The sequence below is a fragment of the Hylobates moloch genome, unplaced genomic scaffold (assembly GCF_009828535.3).
Source record: "Hylobates moloch isolate HMO894 unplaced genomic scaffold, HMol_V3 SCAFFOLD_20, whole genome shotgun sequence".
Classification (NCBI taxonomy): Eukaryota; Metazoa; Chordata; class Mammalia; order Primates; family Hylobatidae; genus Hylobates; species Hylobates moloch.
In genome coordinates, this window is record NW_026652295.1 from 11,339,049 (window position 1) to 11,359,307 (window position 20,259).

General features: G+C 46.0%; 1 protein-coding gene across 4 annotated transcripts in view; it reads left to right on the forward strand.

The window, feature by feature from the left end:
• Positions 1-3,462: 3,462 nt before the first annotated feature.
• HIVEP1 (HIVEP zinc finger 1) overlaps positions 3,463-20,259 on the forward strand; it is a 150,145-nt gene continuing 133,348 nt past the window's right edge. Inside the window, exons 1-2 of one of the 4 annotated variants that reach the window (XM_032140245.2) lie at positions 3,463-3,539; positions 10,207-10,349. In XM_032140245.2, coding sequence (XP_031996136.1) covers positions 10,310-10,349 — 40 coding nt within the window. In that variant the 5' untranslated portion in view covers positions 3,463-3,539; positions 10,207-10,309. Of the gene's footprint in view, positions 3,540-6,588; positions 6,708-6,963; positions 7,225-7,388; positions 7,448-10,206; positions 10,350-20,259 lie in introns of those variants that run through there. The other 3 variants (XM_032140244.2, XM_032140243.1, XM_032140246.2) reach the window with 3 other exon arrangements.

Genomic DNA, 20,259 nt, shown 5'->3' on the forward strand with positions numbered 1-20,259 from the left:
ATTTCAACACTGTTCTAGGTGCTGGGGAGACAGACAGAGAGGAACAAAGCATGGCCACTTCACTCATGGCCCTCATAGCCTAGTAGAGGGTTGAGAGATAATAAACATGGAAACCAGTAAGATAATTGTAGACTGTGCGATGTTATAAAGGAAATTAATGAATGATGAGGCAGAGACTATGGGGAAGGGGAGGGGATATCCACACTTGAGATAGGACATATCATGTTTAATTTACATACTTTCAGATTGTGATTACAATGGGGAAAATAAAACCCTTAAATCTGTCCGCAGTTGACAAAATCACTTTATTTATAACACAGTAAAGGTGTGCACCAAGACGGCTTTCCACAGGAGGTTTGAGAACCATTTTACTAAAAATGTGGAAGAGTATTTACACAACAATGTTTTAAGAGTTATTTAGGGGTAATTCTTCATGGAAATAAGAAAGTCTAGAATGAAGTCTTTCGGCTCCTCCTCAAGCAACTGACAAGCCCCTTTCCTAGGCTGGCATTAACTCTACCTGCAATTCTATGTAAATATACTCTTGGTATCTGCTATGAACTGAATTGTCCCCCCAGCATCCCAATTGATATTTTGAAGGCCTAACCCCCAATGTTACTGTATCTGGAGACAGAGTCTTTAGGAGGTAACTAAGGTTAAATTAGGTAATAAGGGTGGGGTCCTGATCTAATGGGATTAGAGACCTTAAAAGAAGAGACACCAAAGAGCCAGTGCTCCCTCTCTCTGTACAAGCACTACACCTGGGAAAGGCCATGTGAGGACACAGAGAGAAGGTGGCAGTCTACAGGTCAAGGAGAGAGGCCTCAGAGAAAGCCAACCCTGCTGATGCCTTGATCTTGAACTCCCAGCCTCTAGAACTGTGGGACACTATTAGCTCAGGGCCCACTGTAACAAAAATACCACCTTGTTAGATCACAGATAAGGTTGGGTCATTTTCATTGAATGCTATTCTTCCTCTAGGGTTCCTCAGTATGCCATTTGTGGACATAGCTTATGAGGAATTCTTTCAGGAACTGCAAGTATCAATCACATCTAGTTTTCTTTCCCCTCTTTACAGATAGTACACCAAATAATACCCACTAAACTGTCGTTACTTGCCATTGAAAGAGAGGCTTTTCAATGAGATGTGGTTTTCTCTAATAGCATGTCTCCTACAGGTAACGGTATCAGTACTGGCGTAAATGTGAATTAAATCATCCTTCTAAAAACTAGACATGGGTAAAATCAAACACATTTTCTCTTCTTTCCCTTAAGCCTCACACCATGCCAGGATGCCCATCATTTTCATGACACATCGAAATTTGAAAAACTTTTAAAAATTCCCTTTTCTTATTCGCTCCATTGATGTAGAATATTATAAAGTTATTGAAATCTGGTTTTCACAAAATATAATCTTTAAACTTTGAGCATCTGAATATTTTCTGGATCCCCATCACAGCTCTATCATTTACCAGCTCTGTAGCTTCCGGAAGACTATGAAGCATTTCTAAGCCTCTGTTTCTTCATCTACAGTGTGGGTTTATAGCGGGGACTAAATGACTTCATATAGGAAAACCTGGCAAGTCGTAAGTGCTCAATAGCTGTTAATCACTACCAGTACCATTACTACAACTGCTAATGTTACTGCAGTTTTTGTAACCAGCCTCCATATCGATCCTAAATCCATCAGTAACAATAACTTTCCTTTAAAAAGACCATGCTCAGGCCAAATGGCTCCAAATAGCTACCAGTTGTTTGTAATATCATGTCTTAATTCCTTCCAAATGATGACTGAGTAGGCTCTTCTCTGCTTGCCTGTTGCCTGCCCATTCTGTCTTCCTAGCTCATTATGAGAGAACCCACCCTTCCCAATGGCCCCGGGGCAGTCCAGGTGTACATCTCTCATCTGAGCATAATTTTTTTTTTGAGACGGAGTCTCGCTCTGTCGCCCAGGCTGGAGTGCAGTGGCGTGATCTCGGCTCACTGCAAGCTCCGCCTCCCGGGTTCACGGCATTCTCCTGCCTCAGCCTCCCGAGTAGCTGGGACTACAGGCGCCCGTCACCATGCCCGGCTAATTTTTCTATTTTTAGTAGAGACAGGGTTTCACCGTGTTAGCCAGGATGGTCTCGATCTCCTGACCTTGTGATCCGCCCCTTTCGGCCTCCCAAAGTGCTGGGATTACAGGCGTGAGCCACCACGCCCGGCCCTGAGTATAATTATTAATACCTTCCCTTTCACTCTCAATAGTGTCCTGGTGTGGATGTTACTTGTTTCCCATTTGCTTAGACTTTCTGCTCTCGGTGGAAAAACCATCACACACAGTTCACTTGCTCTCACCTTCAAGTTATTTCCCTCCTCCAGAACGCTGTACTTCCACCATTGCCAAATCGTGAACTTTCTCTCCTTCAATATCCCACTGAGAACTCACCCCCAGGATGGGATTCTGCTCACCCTGTCCTCTACTCAAGCAGAAGCCTCTCAGCGATCATGTAAATAACTGTATAACTTTAATTGGCTCTGTTTATAAGCCTCTTGTATCTTTTTTTCCCTCTAGGTATTTTTCCATGTGTTTATCCTGTCTCCATTAATTTGTAATCTTCCAGAGGGCAAGGCCTGAACACAAGCTTCTATTGGTGTAAAGTGGAGGCACAGGTAAGGCTGATTGCTAGACACTGCCATCCTTCTTTATTACTAATCTGTTAAAAAAAAAAAATTCTTTGTTGTAGTGCTTTGTTAGTGATGGTCCCGAGACTGCTAACCTAATGAAAAACTATATCCAGTGTCTGCTAGTGTCCAGACAAAAGAAAATCAACAGTTACAAGCTTTTCATAACGTGAGGGGGAAAGTGTGCAGATATTTTGACCCATAAGAGAATTTATGGTGTATGTAAAGCATGTTATAGAATTTGTTGCCTTTAGAGGTTTATCTTGTCTCTTCAAGGCTGCAGGACTGTCTCAGAAGGGAAATAATATTTACCTTCCAAACTGAGATGTAAAACCCGAACAAAGCCTCAGGAAACATACTCCACCACCGTCTTACAAGTTTGTGCTACGGGTGGAGGGAAAATGAATCTAATGTAGGAGGCCTCCCGCTGTGCGTCTAGCAGGAAAGACCACACGGTGCAAGTCTCCAGGATCACTAGAGGGGTGGACTGTTCATTTCAGTCCAGGTGGCAACGGGAAGCCCGTGCAAATGCTCCCCTCTCACTGCGGGGCTAAGGAGTGTGGGTCCTTTGCCGCGGCTACCTGCTTGCCTCTCTCAGAACCTGCATGTGAAGTGCGGAAGATCTGTCTTATCTTCTCGGCGGCTCAGAGCCCAAGGTAGAAACCGATGGAGGCGGTGCACTAGATAACATCAAAGCCCCGGGCAGGGGCCAGAAAGGGGGGCACAGGCAGCCCGGGGAATGAAGCGCCTCCCTCTAGCATTTCCTCTCACGCCCACTTCCAACCTAGGAGGCTTTTGGTTTCTGCTTTTGTTGTTTTTAAAATTAAAAGTTAAACCCAGGAAGCTTTGGATCAGACTTTTGTGTTGCAGTTCGGGTAAGTTTTTCTCTCGGTTCTTTTGTCTGGCGCCTGGCTTGGGAAGAGCCTGGGCGTGGGGCAGAGTTGGCAGGGCGTGCGGGGAAGGTTTTGTCGCCGGGTCGCCCAGAGGAGGAGGGGATTCGGCCGGTGGACGGGAAAGCCCAGCGCGCGCGGAGGGCGGAGGGCGGAGGGCGGAGGGCCGAGGGGAGGGACGAGCGGCGTGACCCGGCGGCCAGCGGGGAGGAACCTCCGGGATCTCCGCGTGGCGGTGGCGGCGGCGGCGGCGCTGCCGGGCCGCGCGCTGGGCGGAGGGCCGGGGCCGCGGGGCCGCGCCAGGGGGGAGCCTGAGCAGGGCCCGGTCGCGCGGCCGCGTGGGAACCCGAGCCGTGGACGCAGCGGCGGGGGCGGGCAGGGTAGCGCGGGGCCCAGTGGACGGGGCTCCGGCGTGGACTTTGTGCCCTCTCCAAACTGTTCGCCAAGAAAAACGTGTGTTGAGCTTTTCAGTGACACTATCCTCCCTCGAACCCCACTTTCCCCAAGGGGGGCTCCAGAAGCATTCACGCGGCCGGTGGGGATGGAGCCATAGAGAAATGGTCCCCTAGGAGCCCCCTCTTTTTGGGGGGCAGAGAATGGTCACTTGCTCCTGCATTGTCCCAGGATTTTTGACAGTTGAAACTGCAGTTTACCATTCACATTCATCCTCCACATTCACCCTCTGCTTCATTTTTTTCCCACGCTCTGTTTATTTGATACATTTTGAGAAAATATATTGGATTTGCCACAAAACAAGCCTAAAGAAGCACTTTATAGTATAGCCAGATTTCCCTGCATCCTGATATCTAGGAAGAATTGTAGGCAGAATTAGGAAAAGAAACTGCATTTAGAAAATTCAAAAACTTACTAGGAAACTATTCTGTATTGTATATATTTCAAATAAAAGTTTAATATCGGTTTGCTGCTCAAGGAAATAGTTGAAATGTCAAAATTTACCTTTGTAGTTCAAAACTGCATGTATGTTTTGTTAGAAAGTTCGTAGTAATGCTGAATCCTACATAAACGTGTTGACAGTATGTTGTGCTCAACAATTACTGGGTTAGCATTTTTCACTTCCAAAGTGATACAAACTTCACTCATTATCAAATTACCTTTCTCCTGACAGATTAATAGCTATACGTTCACAGTTAAATGCATGTTTACTTTTTGATTCAAATAACCCAGTTGGGAAGTAACATTATATACTTTTTTGGTGGTTGCAACCTATTGGATATCATTTCATTTCACAAATGAGAGATGGTTATAGCACAGTGAAAATAAAAATTGCATTATTTCATCGTAGGGTTAGCATTAGTATGCTAGACATAATTGTACATGTACACAGTTGGATGATCTTTGCTTTTATAACCAAATTTACTTTGTAGTAGGCATATTTCTCCCTTTACATGATATTATTTTTGGCTACACACCCGCCATTACTGAGTATTCCATTTTTAATCATTCCCATTCTGGTAGTTTGAGCTTTTCTTAGCTCAAATGAGCCAGAGGTACGATTTCCTCAGGGGAATTTTAGGGGTCAACTCCAGCAGGAAAAACCTAGACGTCGTTATGGAAGCCCAAGGGAACAAAACAATTCAAGTTTGCACAGATGGCCAGCTGTCTTAGTGGGTGTATAGTCGTTTAGCATTTTTATTCCTTAAAAGGGGAAAACAGTTTAGTTTCATCAGGGATTTTTTTTTTTTTTGCATCAATTTTGTTTCACCTTATTCCTCTCAAGTTTGAGGTGGCCCGTTAAACCAGCCACTTTTGCTTCTTGAGGTGGACGTGTGGAATTTCTGTGCCCCAAACTGCGAACGTTCTTCAGGTCTAACCCTGAAAATCTTCTTCGTTACCCTGGTCCAGCCCCTCTTCACTGCTTTGCCATGGATTTCCACTCCTTGCTTCCTCTACTGCTTTCTAGCAGCCGGGGTCACACCTTGGTTCATGCTAATTACTCCTTCTTCCCCTTTCACGCCCTCCCCTCGTGCCTGGAGCCCGGTCCGACGACCAGCCCCGCACCCCCCTTTTCTGTCCCCGAAGTCCCCTCCCGGGTTGGCCCTATAAGCTGTCAGGCTGGCAGGCAGGGGTTAATTGCGCTCGCAGCTTCGGCACTGGGAAGCACCAGCGGGGCTTTGGAGCGGCCTCTGGAATAACCTTGGCTTTCCTCGCTCTTTTAATAGAATATCCGCCACCAAAAAGTGGTTTCAGTTCAGGGTTAATAATATGTCCCCTTCCACTCTCCAAATCAACACCCTGCCCCCCTCCGTTTTTTTAAAAGTTGTTTTTCAAAGTTAATGAGTTTCAAGTTTCACAATGACTTTCCCCTTCCTTCTACGCGTTGCTGAGGAAACCCCCTTGGGGTCCCCCCCCCGCCCGCCTTCTAGCCTCCCCCTCCCCCATTCGGCCCGGGCGAGGGGCGGGGCCGGGAGACCCCATGACGTCAGCGGCCGGCCCACATCCTGCTGTAGAAAGTAAAGAGACGGTAAAGAGAAACTACGGCCCCGCCCGCCCCGCCCCTCTTCCCGGACCAACCGCCCCCAACTGAGCGACCGGGCCAGGCCTTCCCGGGGCCGCGTGACTGGCCGGGCCCGCCCCTCCGCCCCCGCCGGGTGCTGGTTCCCCAGGCGTCGCGACCCCGGGCTTCCGCCCCGCGCGTCCCTAACCCCGCCCCTCCCCCCCGGGCTGCGCTGCCACCTCCTCCCGCGTCCCCCTCCCGTCCCTGCGGCGGCTCGGACGGGCGGGGCGGGGAGGGGCGAAGCGGCGGGTGGGTGGCGGGGCCGGCGCGGTCTGGGGCCCGCCCCGCCGGGGAGACCCGGGACACTGGCTCCGGGTTCGTGCTGGGCCGGGCGCCCATCCAGTCCCTACACCCGGTCAGAGCTGGTGGCCGCGCTGGCCCAGCTGGGCCCCGGCGCCTGGGCGTCCCCCGCCCCTCGCCCCGGCCTCAACCCCAGCCCCCGCGGGGACGCCCCCTACCCCGCCCACGCGTCGCCGCCCGCGGCCTCCCCTCCTCCCGCCCCCGGGGATCCCCTGCCGCCCCGCCCACCCGCGGGAAAGCCTCCGACCTTCGCCCTTCCTCCCCCGCGCCGCCCGGCCCGCGTTCCTCCCGCCGGCCCCAAAGACGCTAAACGTGCCCTACTCTGCCCCAGGGGAGAGGTAAAGCCCGCGCCCGTCCTTCCCGCCCCGGGCCCCGCGGCCCCAGGGTCTGCCCGCCCGCCCCGCCGCGGCGCGCGCCCCCCTGCCCGGCTGCCCGGCTCCCTGGCGGCCGCGATCATGCCGTGGCTCCGGGCGCCGGCGAGCTTCGCCGCCTCCTCCGCCCGGCGGCTGCGGCCCCCGCCCGCGCGCCCCGCGCTCCCCCCCCGCCCCCCGGCCCGCTCCCCTGTTTAATATTTCAGTGCTGGGTGGTGTGAGCGCCAGTCGCCGGCCTTCAGCGTGGCGGCTGCTGGGCGGCGGCAGGGTGGCGGACGGAGCGGGGGACCGGGGAGCGGCGGCCGCTGAAAGAGGTTATGTTTGTGTTTGGGGTTGTCAAGTGAAGGAGGGATCCCAGGCGCTGCCGCCGCCGCCGCCGCCGCGCGAGGGTCGCGGAGATCCCGAGCCGCGGCCGCCGCCATCAGCAGCGCAGCTCCAGGGCCGGCTGCAGCGGCAGCGGCTCCGCCGGGCGTCCTGGCAGCAGGTTCGGCGCGGGCTCCGCGGCGGGGGCGCTGCAGCTGGGGAGGGCGGCGGGGCGGAGCGGGTGGGGGGGGGGCAGGAGCACATCCCTTCGGCGGGCGGGGGGCGTGCGGGCGTGTGTGTGTGTGTGCGCGTGTGTGTGCAACCGCCGACCTTGCAGAGGGGATGGCTGCGTGCGGGAGACACTTGGCACTTCTGGGCGCCGTCGCCGCGCGCGAGCCGAGCAGGTACAGAGGGACCCAGCCTCCCCAGCCGCCTTCCAGTCGCAGACGCATTTTGCAAGAGGGTGGGAGGTGAAGGAGACCAGGCCTCGGCATCCCAACCTCCCGGCTTTGTGGCTTGCTTTCCCTTTCGTTCTTTGCTCTAAGTGCCTGTTTACTCCCGGCCACCTGGGTAGTTTCTTTCCGGGTTGGGAGTGCGCGCCAGCTGCAGTTGGGAAGGGGGCGGTGGGTTGGGGTGCGGGTCGGCTCGGGCTCGCCTTGGGGTCAGGCTCGGGAAGGAGTTGCTGGCTGGAGAGGGGAGGGGGCGGCGGCGGAGCTGGCGGCGAGGAGGAGTCTCAGGGCTGCCGCGCTCGCCTCATCTCCTCGTCCTCCTCAGCTCTCTGCATCCACTCCAGGCTCCTTCCTGAGCTGGCACTTCCATTCCCCCCTCCTCCTGGCATGCGAAGCGCTTTGTTCAGTGCAGCGTTGCAGAGGGGTTTTCCCAGGCTCCGCCCTCCACATTCATTCATGTTTTTTCTCCTTGCAACTGTCTTTACGCTTTTTGATCGTGTCATGTTTTTGCTCCATGTAGTATTTATTTCTTTCCCGTAAAGGAACGGTTTATCACTTGTCCTAGTCGCTACAATGCTGCTGTCTTTGGAAATACCCACTTCCCCCCACAAGGATTTAAACATGGGATGGACAGCTAGGGACAGTGGGTAGGCAGTGAACGGGGTAGCAGAAAGCCTTTACGGACAGGGAATGTGCACATTTTACGTTTATGCTCCGGATCCCATGGGATCACATGATTGGATTACAGTCAGAGTTCACGCTTTAAAAACTTCCAAATATCGTTACCATTTAAAAGCTTTAAGTTTAACAACGAACGTAGTTAAGCATTCATGCAATTTATTTGGTTCAGCTGTATCTCAATTCTTTATTGAATCAGAACCTTCCTGAATTAGATAGTGGATGTTTCTTTAGTGCAAGGAGTTGAGAAACCGAATCTTTTAGAGATCACTTAGCACAATGCTAGATGAAATACTTAGACCATTATTTTTTTTTGTATTATTTTACCATGTAGTTAAACAATGCAAATAATTTTGTGCTGAGCTGACATACAGCCAGATCAGGGATAAAATACAGAAGTTAATCGTGGCCTTCTTTACCTTCTGTTTCTTTGCTGTAATTAAACTATAAATTTCTGAAACCTTATACTGGGATGTTAGACACATTCCTTCCCATATAGGCTTTCTTAAGGAGAATTAATAGTTCAGCGTTTTTGTGTGACAGGCAAAGCGTCTACAATGTTTAGTTTAGTCCTTATAACAACCTTCTGATGTGGATAATATTTTCTAGTTTTACAGTTGGGAAATCTGATCTTCAGAGAGGTTAAGTAACCTGAACAAGGCCACACAGTAAGGGGTAAAGCCTGGCTTTGAACCCACTCTGGTTTGACACCAAGATAAGTAGTCATGACTTGCTGCGCCTCTTGAAAGAAATCCCGAAAGTAGATGTTATCAGCTCCACAAAATAAATAAGCACTGGATATAACTGAGTCATGTAGTACCACATTCTTTAGTTGTTGATCTTGGACAAGTTACTTATCCTCTATTTTTTTTTAATCTGTAAAATGAATAAATGATAGCTACCTTCTTAGTTAACAGATTAAATTAGGGAATGTGTAGAAAGTACACATGCACGTAGTAGGTGCTCATAAGTGTTCTCGTCTTCTACAGTACCACTAATAACGAAAGCTTTAAGCCTTACTGTTCTATTCTTGCGTCATTGCTTAATGACTAAATATTGTTTCATGTTTAACAGTGACAGTGGGCTTTGCTTCTCAGTTTTCTTGCAGTAAGTTAAAATTTCAGCTTTAAGATCCTTGAGAATCTTGCGGAAGAGTCTGAGGTGGCTGATTTGGGGAGACAGGTGATTCAGTTTTGGGTCATTCTTGTCTTGGCCTATTGTATTTCAGATCACTGTGTTTTAAAATGTGTAAGTCAGGACAGGCTAGGTTATGCTGCAGTAACAAATAACTCTCAAACCTCACTTATTTAAGCAAACAAAAAGGTGTTTCTGGCGTATTCTGTGTGATCACGTGGGTTAGCCGGAGCTGACTTTGTGGTGGTGTCAGATTTGCTGTCTGGAGCAGTCCTGATCCCATGGCAGATAGAGAACAGCTCTGGAGGATCATGCTGTGATAGTAACTAAATGCTCCAGCCTGGAAGTGAAGTCTCATCCACTCACAGGTCGTTAGCTACAACTCCTCACACGTTCCTGGGAAACACAGTGAGGCAGAAAGTGTGGTCCTACCATGAACCTAGAAGTCTGGAATAACTGGAGCAGCGACAGTAGCAACCCCTTATATTAACTGAGTTAACTCTAAAACAAGATGAACAAGACATTGTCCCTGCCCCTATGAATGGGCAGATTTACTATATATGCCTAACATAATCCTTTTGTAGCCTGATGCGATACTTTACTTGTTGCTGGTATGGTCGTTTTAAAACACAAAGTGAGTTTTTTTACTCTTGTCTGATAAAGATATGGTGGTTTTTTTCTGTTTTCTTAATGAGAAGTCCCCGATATTGACAGAATGACCTCTGTTTAATTAAAAGTTAGTAATGTTTTGCAGTGGTGCCCAGCTTGGTTACTTTTTCTTGAGTTTAGGTTAGTGCCCTGCTAGGCACTAACTTTTAAGTATCTTTTAAAAGATAACTTTCAAAGTATCTTTCTCCTCTGAAGGTAGTAAAATGTGCTGCTTCGTTTTTTTTCTTTTTCAGCACATGGATTAATTGATGTATGTTAAGTTTATGGAGCTGCCTTGTGGTGACTTGCTTTATCTGCGGTTTTTAAGAAGAAAAAGAAGCCCCTGAGTCAAAGAAGATGCCTCGAACTAAACAAATTCATCCCAGAAATCTAAGAGGTAAGGCTTTGCATTAAGTAGAAGTAAGGCTTGCCGTAGATCTTTTAACAAAGTATCTCTTTGGTGACAGGAATGGCCGTTTGTTAGGTGTTGACCCTGCCTGGTGACGAGCTCTATTTCTCTTGTTCATTTCCAGCAGTCCTGCACAATTCCTGTCTCTTGGGATATACTTAATAAATATCTGTTGAATGAATGAATTGAATTTGACGAAATTACAGTGCATTCCTTCCAAACCATTAGATGGGTTATTAAAGGCTGAAAGTTGCTGTTTGTTAATAGGAACCATATTTAGGTCAAGGAATCTGAAATTAATGGTTAAATATTCTTTGCCAACTGGATCATTATGAATTTTATGTTTTTTTCACTCCTCCTCCATAGTTCTTTTGAGGTTTATTTTTGCACTGCTCCATCAGTTAGATTAACAAGATAAGAAGTGAGGAGAATTGTAGGCATTCACTCAGACTGTTACTTGCAGAAGTCAGAGGCAAATTGAGTTTTCCACGAAGAAGCAGTGGGTCACAAATAACATGTATGATACACATTTCATGCAAAGACAGAAAAGTGTGTTTTCCACCAACCGCGAATACTTTTAATAGTAGAAAAGTAAGTGCATTCTAGCTTATTGTTTAAAAAGATTTGTGTTGTTCTCATGTGTTTTATCAATGGTGAATAGCAATTATCTTTTATATTAAACTTCAAGAGATAATGTAGTAGTGTTAAAAAAGAACTTTTAAAGCAAATAATTCCAAACTGAGTATGGTGTTTTATGAAATATTTACCATTACAGAAAAAAAATTCTGAAGCATATGTAGGGGGAGAAGTGACTTAAAAATCAAATAAATTAATTTGAAATGTTTTTTGGTAAAATCAATTTGGCTAGTCACCATAAGGTGATCTTTGAAAATGCAGTCAATTTTATGGCCTCTGTGAATCTGGAAATAGTGCTTGTTTCCTGTCTAGAAATCTGTTGCCTCAGGTGGATGCCTCAGCCCAAGTTCAAATTGATGATTGTAGTAACCAGTGTTCAGTGAGGTGGAGATTTACATGAGAACATTAAGTGTGGTGTGTGGAAATCTGATTTTTTACAGTCATATAGGAAAGAAATGTTGAAAATCAAATGTATGTTTGCCTGTCTCCCTCACTAGAATCTGGACTCTACCTAGAGACTCACTCATTTATTACTGTAGGAAAAGCCTCTAGACCCAAGGGTACCAGCTGAGGTGGGCATTTGGAGACATGGGCCCTGCTTTATGTGTCCAGGGAGGGCACCCTGTTCTAGTTTGCGCAAGTGCAACATACAGGCGAGCAGCAGCCCTAACCCAGCACAGTTCCTGGCAGCTAATGGCAGCCCAAATATTTGTTGAAGGAATGAGTACATGATTGATCTGAAGGTGTTATTAGGTCATAAATATTAAACATTTTTCATATATAAAATATATATTCATAACATTCTAGATAAAATGACTATCCTGAGAAACACAGATTTGCAGGCCGTAGGCGCTTTTCCTTTCTGTATCAAATACATGTTCAACTCAGCACATTTGTTACTGTGTCTGGAACTGGTGAGTTCTTGGTCTCACTGACTTCAAGAATGAAGCCATGGGCCCTCTCTGTGAGTGTTACAGTTCTTAAAGGTGGCGTGTCTCGAGTTTGTTCCTTTTGATGTTCGGGTGTATTCAGAGTTTTTTCTTGTGGATTCGTGGTCTCGCTGGCTCAGGAGTGAAGCTGCAGACCTTCGTGGTGAATTTTACATCTCATACAGGCAGTAGGGATCCAAACAGTGATCAACAACAAGATTTACCGCAAAGAGCAAAAGAACAAAGCTTCCACAGTAGAGAAGGGGACCAGAGTGGGTTGCCACTACTGGCTCGGCAGCCTGCTTTTATTCTCTTATCTGGCCCCACCCACATCCTGCTGATTGGTCCATTTTACAGAGAGCCAATTGGCCTGTTTTACAGAGAGCTGATTGGTCTGTTTTGACAGGGTGCTGATTGGTGCCTTTACAATCCCTGAGCTAGACACAAAAGTTCTCCACCTCCCCACTAGATTAGCTAGGTACAGGGTGCTGATTGGTGTATTTACAAACCTTGAGCTAGATACAGAGTGCTGATTGGCATACTCGCAATCCCTTAGGTAGACATAAAGTTTCTCCAAGTCCCCACTAGACTCAGGACCCTAGCTGGCTTCATGCAGTACATCCCGCACTGGGGCGGCAGGTGGAGTTGCCTGCCAGTCCGCTGCCTTGCACCTGCCCTCCTCAGCCCTTGGGCGTTAAATGGGACTGGGCGCCCTAGAGCAGAGGGCGGCGCTCCTCGAGGAGGCGTAGGAGCCCACAACGCGGGGTGGGGCTCAGGCATGGCGGGCTGCAGGTCCCGAGCGCTGTCCCATGGGGAGGCAGCTAAGGCCCTTGAGAAATCGAGCACAGCGCCAGTGGGCTGGCACTGCTGGGGGACCCGGCGCACCCTCCGCAGCTGCTGACTCGGGTGCTAAGCCCCTCACTGCCCGGGGCCGGCGGGGCGCCACGGCCACTCTGAGTGCGGGGTCCGCCGAGCCCACGCCCACCCGGAACTCTAGCTGGCCCAGAAGCGCCGCGCACAGCTCCGGTTCCCGCTGGCGACTCTCCCTCCACACCTCCCTGTAAGCTGAGGAAGGCGGCTTCTGCCTCAGCCATCCCGGGAACGGGCTCCCACAGTGCAGCGGCGGGCTGAAGGGCTCCTCAAGCGCGGCCAGAGTGGGCACCAAGGCCGAGGAGGCGCAGAGAGCGAGCGAGGGCTGACGGCACGCTGTCACCTCTCATTACCATCTTCATGTACTTCATGTTCTTGTGATAGGGATAAAATGATGATAAAACACAGATCTCGAAAGGAGTATGGAGTTGAAGAGCTAATAGGTAAACATATAACTATGTGCTGTGGTGAGAAATGAACAGTATGGAGATTCCACAGAGATAGGGAGTCATTATTTTGTCCCCATTGTTGGGGGGGCAGTTTGGGGTCAAGCAGAATGATGATTTAGGGAAGGAAAGTTAACACCTGGATTTGGTTCTTAAGGCTGGGAAATTATCTGCGAAGCTGAGAAGGCAAAGTGAGTGCATTTCATCCTGGGGTAGGAGGTTGTAAAATAACTTGGGGACTCTGAGCAACTTTAAATTGTTCTCCATTTCTAGAGCATAAGAAGTTCTATTCAGGAGGGACAAGAAGGAGACAGAGAGGCAGGATACTGGAGCAGGGGAATCAGGAGGAATCAGATCAGGAAAGACCTTCAGATTTGAGCCTACATTTCATATGTAGAGTTAAAAGTTTTAATAAGAAAACTTGCTTCTTTAAGATATTTTTAGAGTTTTTGATCAAAGAGAACCTGGAATAAATTGTATCTGACTTGTCTGTGAGCGTTTAGAAAGTTGCTTGACTAAGGTAGTTAAGAACTCTCAGCCACTGAAGAGAAGATTGAAATAGATTAGCCCTAGTGGGCATACTAAAGCCACCTCCGTGGGACTTCTGATGGGGAAGGGGAAGACTTCAGGGAAGAGGCGGCTTCTGCGCCTGTGTAGCTCACTCAGCAGCTCAGCAGTGGGGGACCGGAGTGAAGCTCTAGGTTCCCCTGGGAAACCCTGAGCAAGCAAAGGGACAGAGGGGATGGCTCTAAGCGGTGACACCTAGAAACTTCTGCTCTCCTTCTCACATGTCGGGAAGAACTCTAGCCCTGGGAAGGATGTGGGGGTTAGAGTACGCAGGTAACCATCAGCTACTGAGATTAATTTTTGAGCCTATCTTTAATATCTCATTGTGACAGTTTGGAATATCAGGTTTGTTGTGCCCTACCTGTGATCCACTGCTTTGCTTTACTAGAAGACATCTCTAATGCGATGAGATAAGAAATGCGGGGAGAGGAAATTGGGAGACCAGAAGAGGAGTCACAGCCCAGCTTGCCCCTACTGTTTCTGCCGTCAGCTCAGGAGTTTTCAGGAAACCCACCGCCTCTTTTTAGGCTTCCTGGGGGAAATAGTCTGAAATATTTGTCTTGTGCTTGGTAATTAAATCAGTATTAAAAGACAGATGCCTTATACTTTCTCAAATTATATTTTTCTTATGCTTCCGTGGCAGTTTCACCTCTTAGAGTGTAATCTTTCTTTGATTTATTCTTGGTTCTCCTACTGGGACAGATACATCCCTATGGATGTGCAAAGCCACAGGGTAACATGTATCTTTCAGGAATGTGAATTTTACTTGGGGGAAAAATACGTATACTTGTGTGTGTGTGCACACGTATACACATATTAAAGTATTAGACAAGCATAAAAATGTGCAATACCAGGATCTTTCATGGAAGAGTATAGAAAGTTTGCATGGATTTGAAAATTAGGCCTGCACAGACTGCTTTCATAAGGAGATAAGAGTGTATACTTCTTTGCCCTTAGAGGTTGTTTACTAGAAAAAGTATAAGAAGAATTGTTAGGTTAAGGGCAGGAAACAAATTGGGGACATAAATGAGACAGTGTCCGACTTGATGGGTGATCTGTATACTGTGTAGGACTGTGGTTTTGTTGAATGCAGTCTCTTCATCCTTGGCCCAGCGTTAAACCAGATAGAATCAGTTCTCCATGCCTGTTTCCCATCTGCGGGAAACAGGGTGGGTGCAGTTTTGACACGGACCTATCCTTTGTGAGGTTGAAGAATTTTGAAAGAGCATGAGAGAAGCACTTGGTGTTCAGAAGAAAGGCTTAGCATGTTTCTTGGGTTCCGTGGAGAAGGGTCACTGGACTGCACGGGGTGGCTCCTCCGCATGGTCTTGGTGAGTTGACAGCAGGGCAGCGCTGTGTCGCCCAGCCATCGTTCCTTACTCATCGCTGCTCTGCGGAGGGGTTATTTCCACCACCTTCTCAGGCCTTCGCCTGGACCCTTGAGTAACATGGAATGGAGGAGTGGTTGACGTTCAGGGGGTTCCATGCCACTTCCATTGTGATAAAGGGCTCTGTTCGTGTTTTGCCACTCATTCTTGTGAATGTGTTTCAAAGCTTTGAAAAAAAGGAAAAGAGGTGTTACTTATTTTAGTTGTATTTGGGCCTAGGGTTTCAAAGCTTCATTTCCTTTAAGATTGGAAGTCAGTGTGGAAAATACTAAGTATTAACCTTTTGCAAAACATGTTTTGAAAATTTGGTGTAGCTGTTTTTCATTTTTATTGGTTGAGTTCATTTGGCTCTGAACACCCTGCAAAAAATGAGAACTCCTTTCCGGTCTGAGAACCAGATTTCTTTCTTTCTTTCTTTTTTTTTTTTTTTTTTGAGACGGAGTCTCACTCTGTCGCCCAGGCTGGAGTGCAGTGGTGCGATCTCGGCTTACTGCAAGCTCCGCTTCCCAGGTTCAAGCGATTCTCCTGCCTCAGCCTCCTGAGTAGCTGGGATTACAGGTGCCTGCCACCACGCACAGCTAATTTTTTTGTATTTTTAGTAGAGACAGAGTTTCACCATGTTGGCCAGGCTGGTCTCAAAACTTCTAACCTCAGGTGGTTCACCTGCCTCAAAGTGCTGGGATTACAGGCGTGAGCCACCGCGCCCGGCCCAGACTCCTTAAAATGTGAGAAGTAGCACTGAGGAATGTGATCACATCATGGCCTTGATTGACACATGGGGTCGCTTTCCACAGTTGGCCTTCTTATTCTCCACGGCATCTTGTGCGTAGTCATTTGCCATTTCAGGAGCTCAGCGTGCACATCCAGTATTTTTGTGCTTGGTTGTCTTTCTGGAAGGTACCTCTTCTCCTTTTCCATTTCTACTGTTTTCTTACTCTGTATGGGAGATGTCTCTGCTAAAGATTTCACCTCTGAGTTTGTTCCCCCATTTTCTGTTCTCTTGTCAGATATCTTCCTCCCGTCCACAGGCGTGCCCTGGGTCTCCTTTGCTTGTGTCCACATGTGCCTTCTTGTACTTACGATATTACATCATAATCATTCTTCTCCAGGTCTCTTATCTTAGCGGGATTATAATATGTCAGAAGAGACCATTTTGGTCATCTGTGTGCAGCAGAAGAATATTTGGTTGTGTTAACTTTTTGTTTTTGAGACGGAGTTTCGCTCTTGTTGTCCAGGCTGGAGTGCAGTAGTGCTATCTTGGCTCACTGCAACCTCTGCCTCTAGGGTTCAAGCAATTCTCCTGCCTCAGCCCCCCGAGTAGCTGGGATTACAGGCCTGTGCTACCACGCCCGGCTAATTTTGTATTTTTAGTAGAGACAGGGTTTCACCATGTTGGCCAGGCTGGTCTTGAACTCCTGACCTCAAGTGATCCACCCGCCTTGGCCTCCCAAAGTGCTGGGATTACAGGCATGAGCCACTTCCCCTGGCCTGGTTGTGTGAACTTTTTAGCAAACTAGAGGGTTGAGATGATTTATGCTCGGGGAATTTGTTTACATTTTTGAACCTCAAGTAGGAAATGCTTCTTCCTATATTTGGTAGCTTTTGATTAAAAACTTGTGATAATTTTAATTACCTGAACAGATAAACCAGGTGGTTATTGTTAACTTTTGTTTTATATGAAATTTTACTTCATATACAGGATTTTTATAGCTTATCCTTTTGGTACATTTAATTACTATAAAGATAAAGAGTTTGGCCTCATGCAGTCACTGACTTGCTATGTGGTTGGTTTCCTTGTGTGTAAAATGGAGATGATGTGTGAAGATGAGATGATATGGCAAATGTAAGCATTTGCCACAGTGCCTGACACAGAGTACACACTCAATCCAGAGAGCTACTACGTTCTATAAAAAACTGGTTTATGTCAGACTCCTGGGTTCCATATGCTTTATAAACACAGGAAACAGGAATATCTACCTAAAATCTGTAAATGCATTTTAGGCTGCTCATGTGCTCAGTGTTGATTACTGACATGTCCCATTCTTGTTCTGACTATTCAAAGGTTGGGATCTGGAAGAGAGAGGTCAGCGCAGAAAATAATTTGGGAATATTCTTACCCAATGTGCTACTCCCTCCATTTTTCCACTTAAACTCATTTAAGCCTTGCCTCGTTTTTTGGCAGTGTTAGATGAGGTTAAACAGAATATTTGTCTTCACTTAGTTCTCAAGAAACAGATTCCGAGGGCTTCTATTTTATTATTGAACTCTTTTAAAAAATGTCGGTATCACAGATCACGTGGGATTGAAGTGAAGTGCTCTCCTTAGGTTCCAAGATGGCAGCCATCTCTCTGTCCCCTGCTCCGCTTCTGTGTGACACAAGAGAAGCCCAGCTGGGGTTTCAGAATTAATCTGATTAAGATGAATGTTTTCATTTGCTATCAATTGTGGGCCTACTCCAGTGGTTGTTTTACAAAGTCTACTACCATGAATAAAATCTTATGTTTACTTGTTATGTAGGGATTATCTTGTTGAGCTTATAAGTGGAGTAGATTTAATTTTGATGATTTTCAGATGGAATTCCAGCTGTTTAAGCATCGTTTTTCAGATTTGAATGTTAGGTCAGCAGTTCCATGCTGACAGCCTTAAGATTTGAGAAATCAAAAATCTTGTAGTGGAAATAACCCCAAGGATTATTTCAAAAACAAAAACAAAAGAAATTCTCTATATTGTAGCTAGAAAGGAAATAAGTAATAATTTAAAAAATAGTTTTTGTTAATATGGGTGAAAAAGTTATTAGGAGCTGTCATGTAAATAACTGACAGTATTTAGTTTGAGTAGGATAAAAATATGAAAATGGAGTTAAGATAGCAAGCCTCCTTTTTTTTTTTTGCAGATAATTATTTTTCAGCTCATGTTGAGAGCTTATTTGATGCTTTCTGAATGCTTATTAACGTTAGCCAAACGCTTCTTTTTAAAAGCAAATACAAAATGTAGTAATATGATTAACCAGAGTAATGATTTTATTTAAAACATTTTTGTACAAAATATGTTCTGATGAGGTACAATCTTATCTTACCGTAGAATGGAAAAATACATAATTTGTGTAAAATCTCTTATCATAGAAAAACATTTTTAAGCTTCACATTTAAAATGGCGATAATTTGAGCAAGTCTGGGCTAAAGTTGATTCTTCTATTATGCAGAAAAATATTTTATGAATAAATTAAGTGCTTTTTCATTTACATATTTAACTCTTTAAAAACATTTTTGCAGTACTCTTCTGCATATTAATACTATGCTCATTACAGGTGATGCTCTTATACTGTTAACTATTGTTCACTATAGCACAAAAACTTATAACCAAATAGAGACCTTTCTTCTCAGTGCTCAAGTCATTCTTTGAGAAAGAAGCTCTTTTTGATCCTGAGGCTTTAGGCTTACATTTGGTATACAGTTGCATTGATTTTGTCTTTTTTTTTTTTTTTACAATTTTAATGAGAAGTTGTCAGAAGGTTTTAGAAATTTTCTATGATGAATTTTGTTCTAGAAAATATTCTAAGTCTGTGCTGTGATGCAAAAGTATTGAAAAAATAGAAAGTGATAACAAAATGGTTGGCTGCTATGTAATGAGATAGCAGTCCCTAAGCATGAATTGGAACCATACTGTTTAGGAGTTACACCTACTTAATACAAAGCTTGATTTTTATGGTCCTTATGTGTTTCTGTCCACAGAATTTCTGTGTGCCTGTGTGACTAGAGTATGAATTTAACCAAGCATACTTGTTACTTTGTACTTCGAAGTGTGCTTACATAGGTTTATCTTCAAACTCTTTCAGATTTGCCAGTGAAGAAAAAGATAGGGTGAGCATACAACTGCTTAATATAGTATCCAGGTGGAAATAGGTTAAATATACAATTAGGGTGGTATTTGATAGTTTAAAGATAAAGAGAAAAATAAACTGGGCTGATACACAGGGACTTGGAAGGTGGTTGGTTAAGCCATGCCAGGAGTGAACCAAGGCGCTCCCTTATGTTGCTGGGTTCTTGTGCGCCTCTCTGAGAGAATTACACACACGTTTTACAGCAGGAAGGATGGACCTTGGAGGTCATTTAGTTCAGCCTCCTCGTTGTGCAGATGGGAAGGCCCAGTGGCAAGAGGGAAGTGGTTTTATATAGGTCTTATGATGATAAAAAGAGCAAACCTTTCCACAGGTCTCTACTAGGCTCTGTTCAGAGGGCTTTTCATGTTTTCTCATTTGATTCCTACAGCTACCTGAGACAGGTACTTTTATGATTCCCATTTTATAGATGTGGAAATGAGGCACAGAGAGATTGCTGTTTGCCCAGGGTCACATAGCTAGGAGTCTGCAGTGCTTTTGCTCCTAACCGTCATGCTTATACTTGCTTATGTTGATAGTAGAAAGTTCTTTCCTGATTAGTAAGAGTTTAGAAATGCTCTCCATCCCAGTTAACTTGCTAAAGCACACAGAACTGAGGTTATTCAGGAGGTCAGAATTTGAGGGATTTTTTTTCTTAAGCCTTTAATTGTTCAGAATCTATTTCAGGTTGTATATGTATATATTATTCCAAGTTAGATTTGCCATCACAAACAGTCTAGGGAATTTCCAAGCTCTTCAAGAGAGAAAGAATAGTTGTCTCATCCAAGACGTTTGCTTACATGATTTGCTTAATTTTATAGTTGGAAGTAGAGATGTTTTACTCAAAATGGAGAATGGCAGTGTTTAAGTGGGAATCTCCGCCTAACAGTTGAAATTTCGGACATGAAAGCTTAGAAAATATTTCTGGGGAAACTAACGTGAAAACATTAAAATTCTAAGCAAAGTAAAGAAGATAACATTCTATAATTTGTCTTCATGTGGTAGGTACAGTAGGATATAGAAAAAGCATGCTATTTTAGACGTGTGGGCACTCTTCTTCCACACTGCAGGTAAAGGGCAAATAACCATTATTGGCCAAGCCTGATGGCTCACGCCTGTGTAATCCCAGCACTTTGGGAGGCCGAAGCAGGCGGATCACCTGAGGTCGGGAGTTCAAGACCAGCC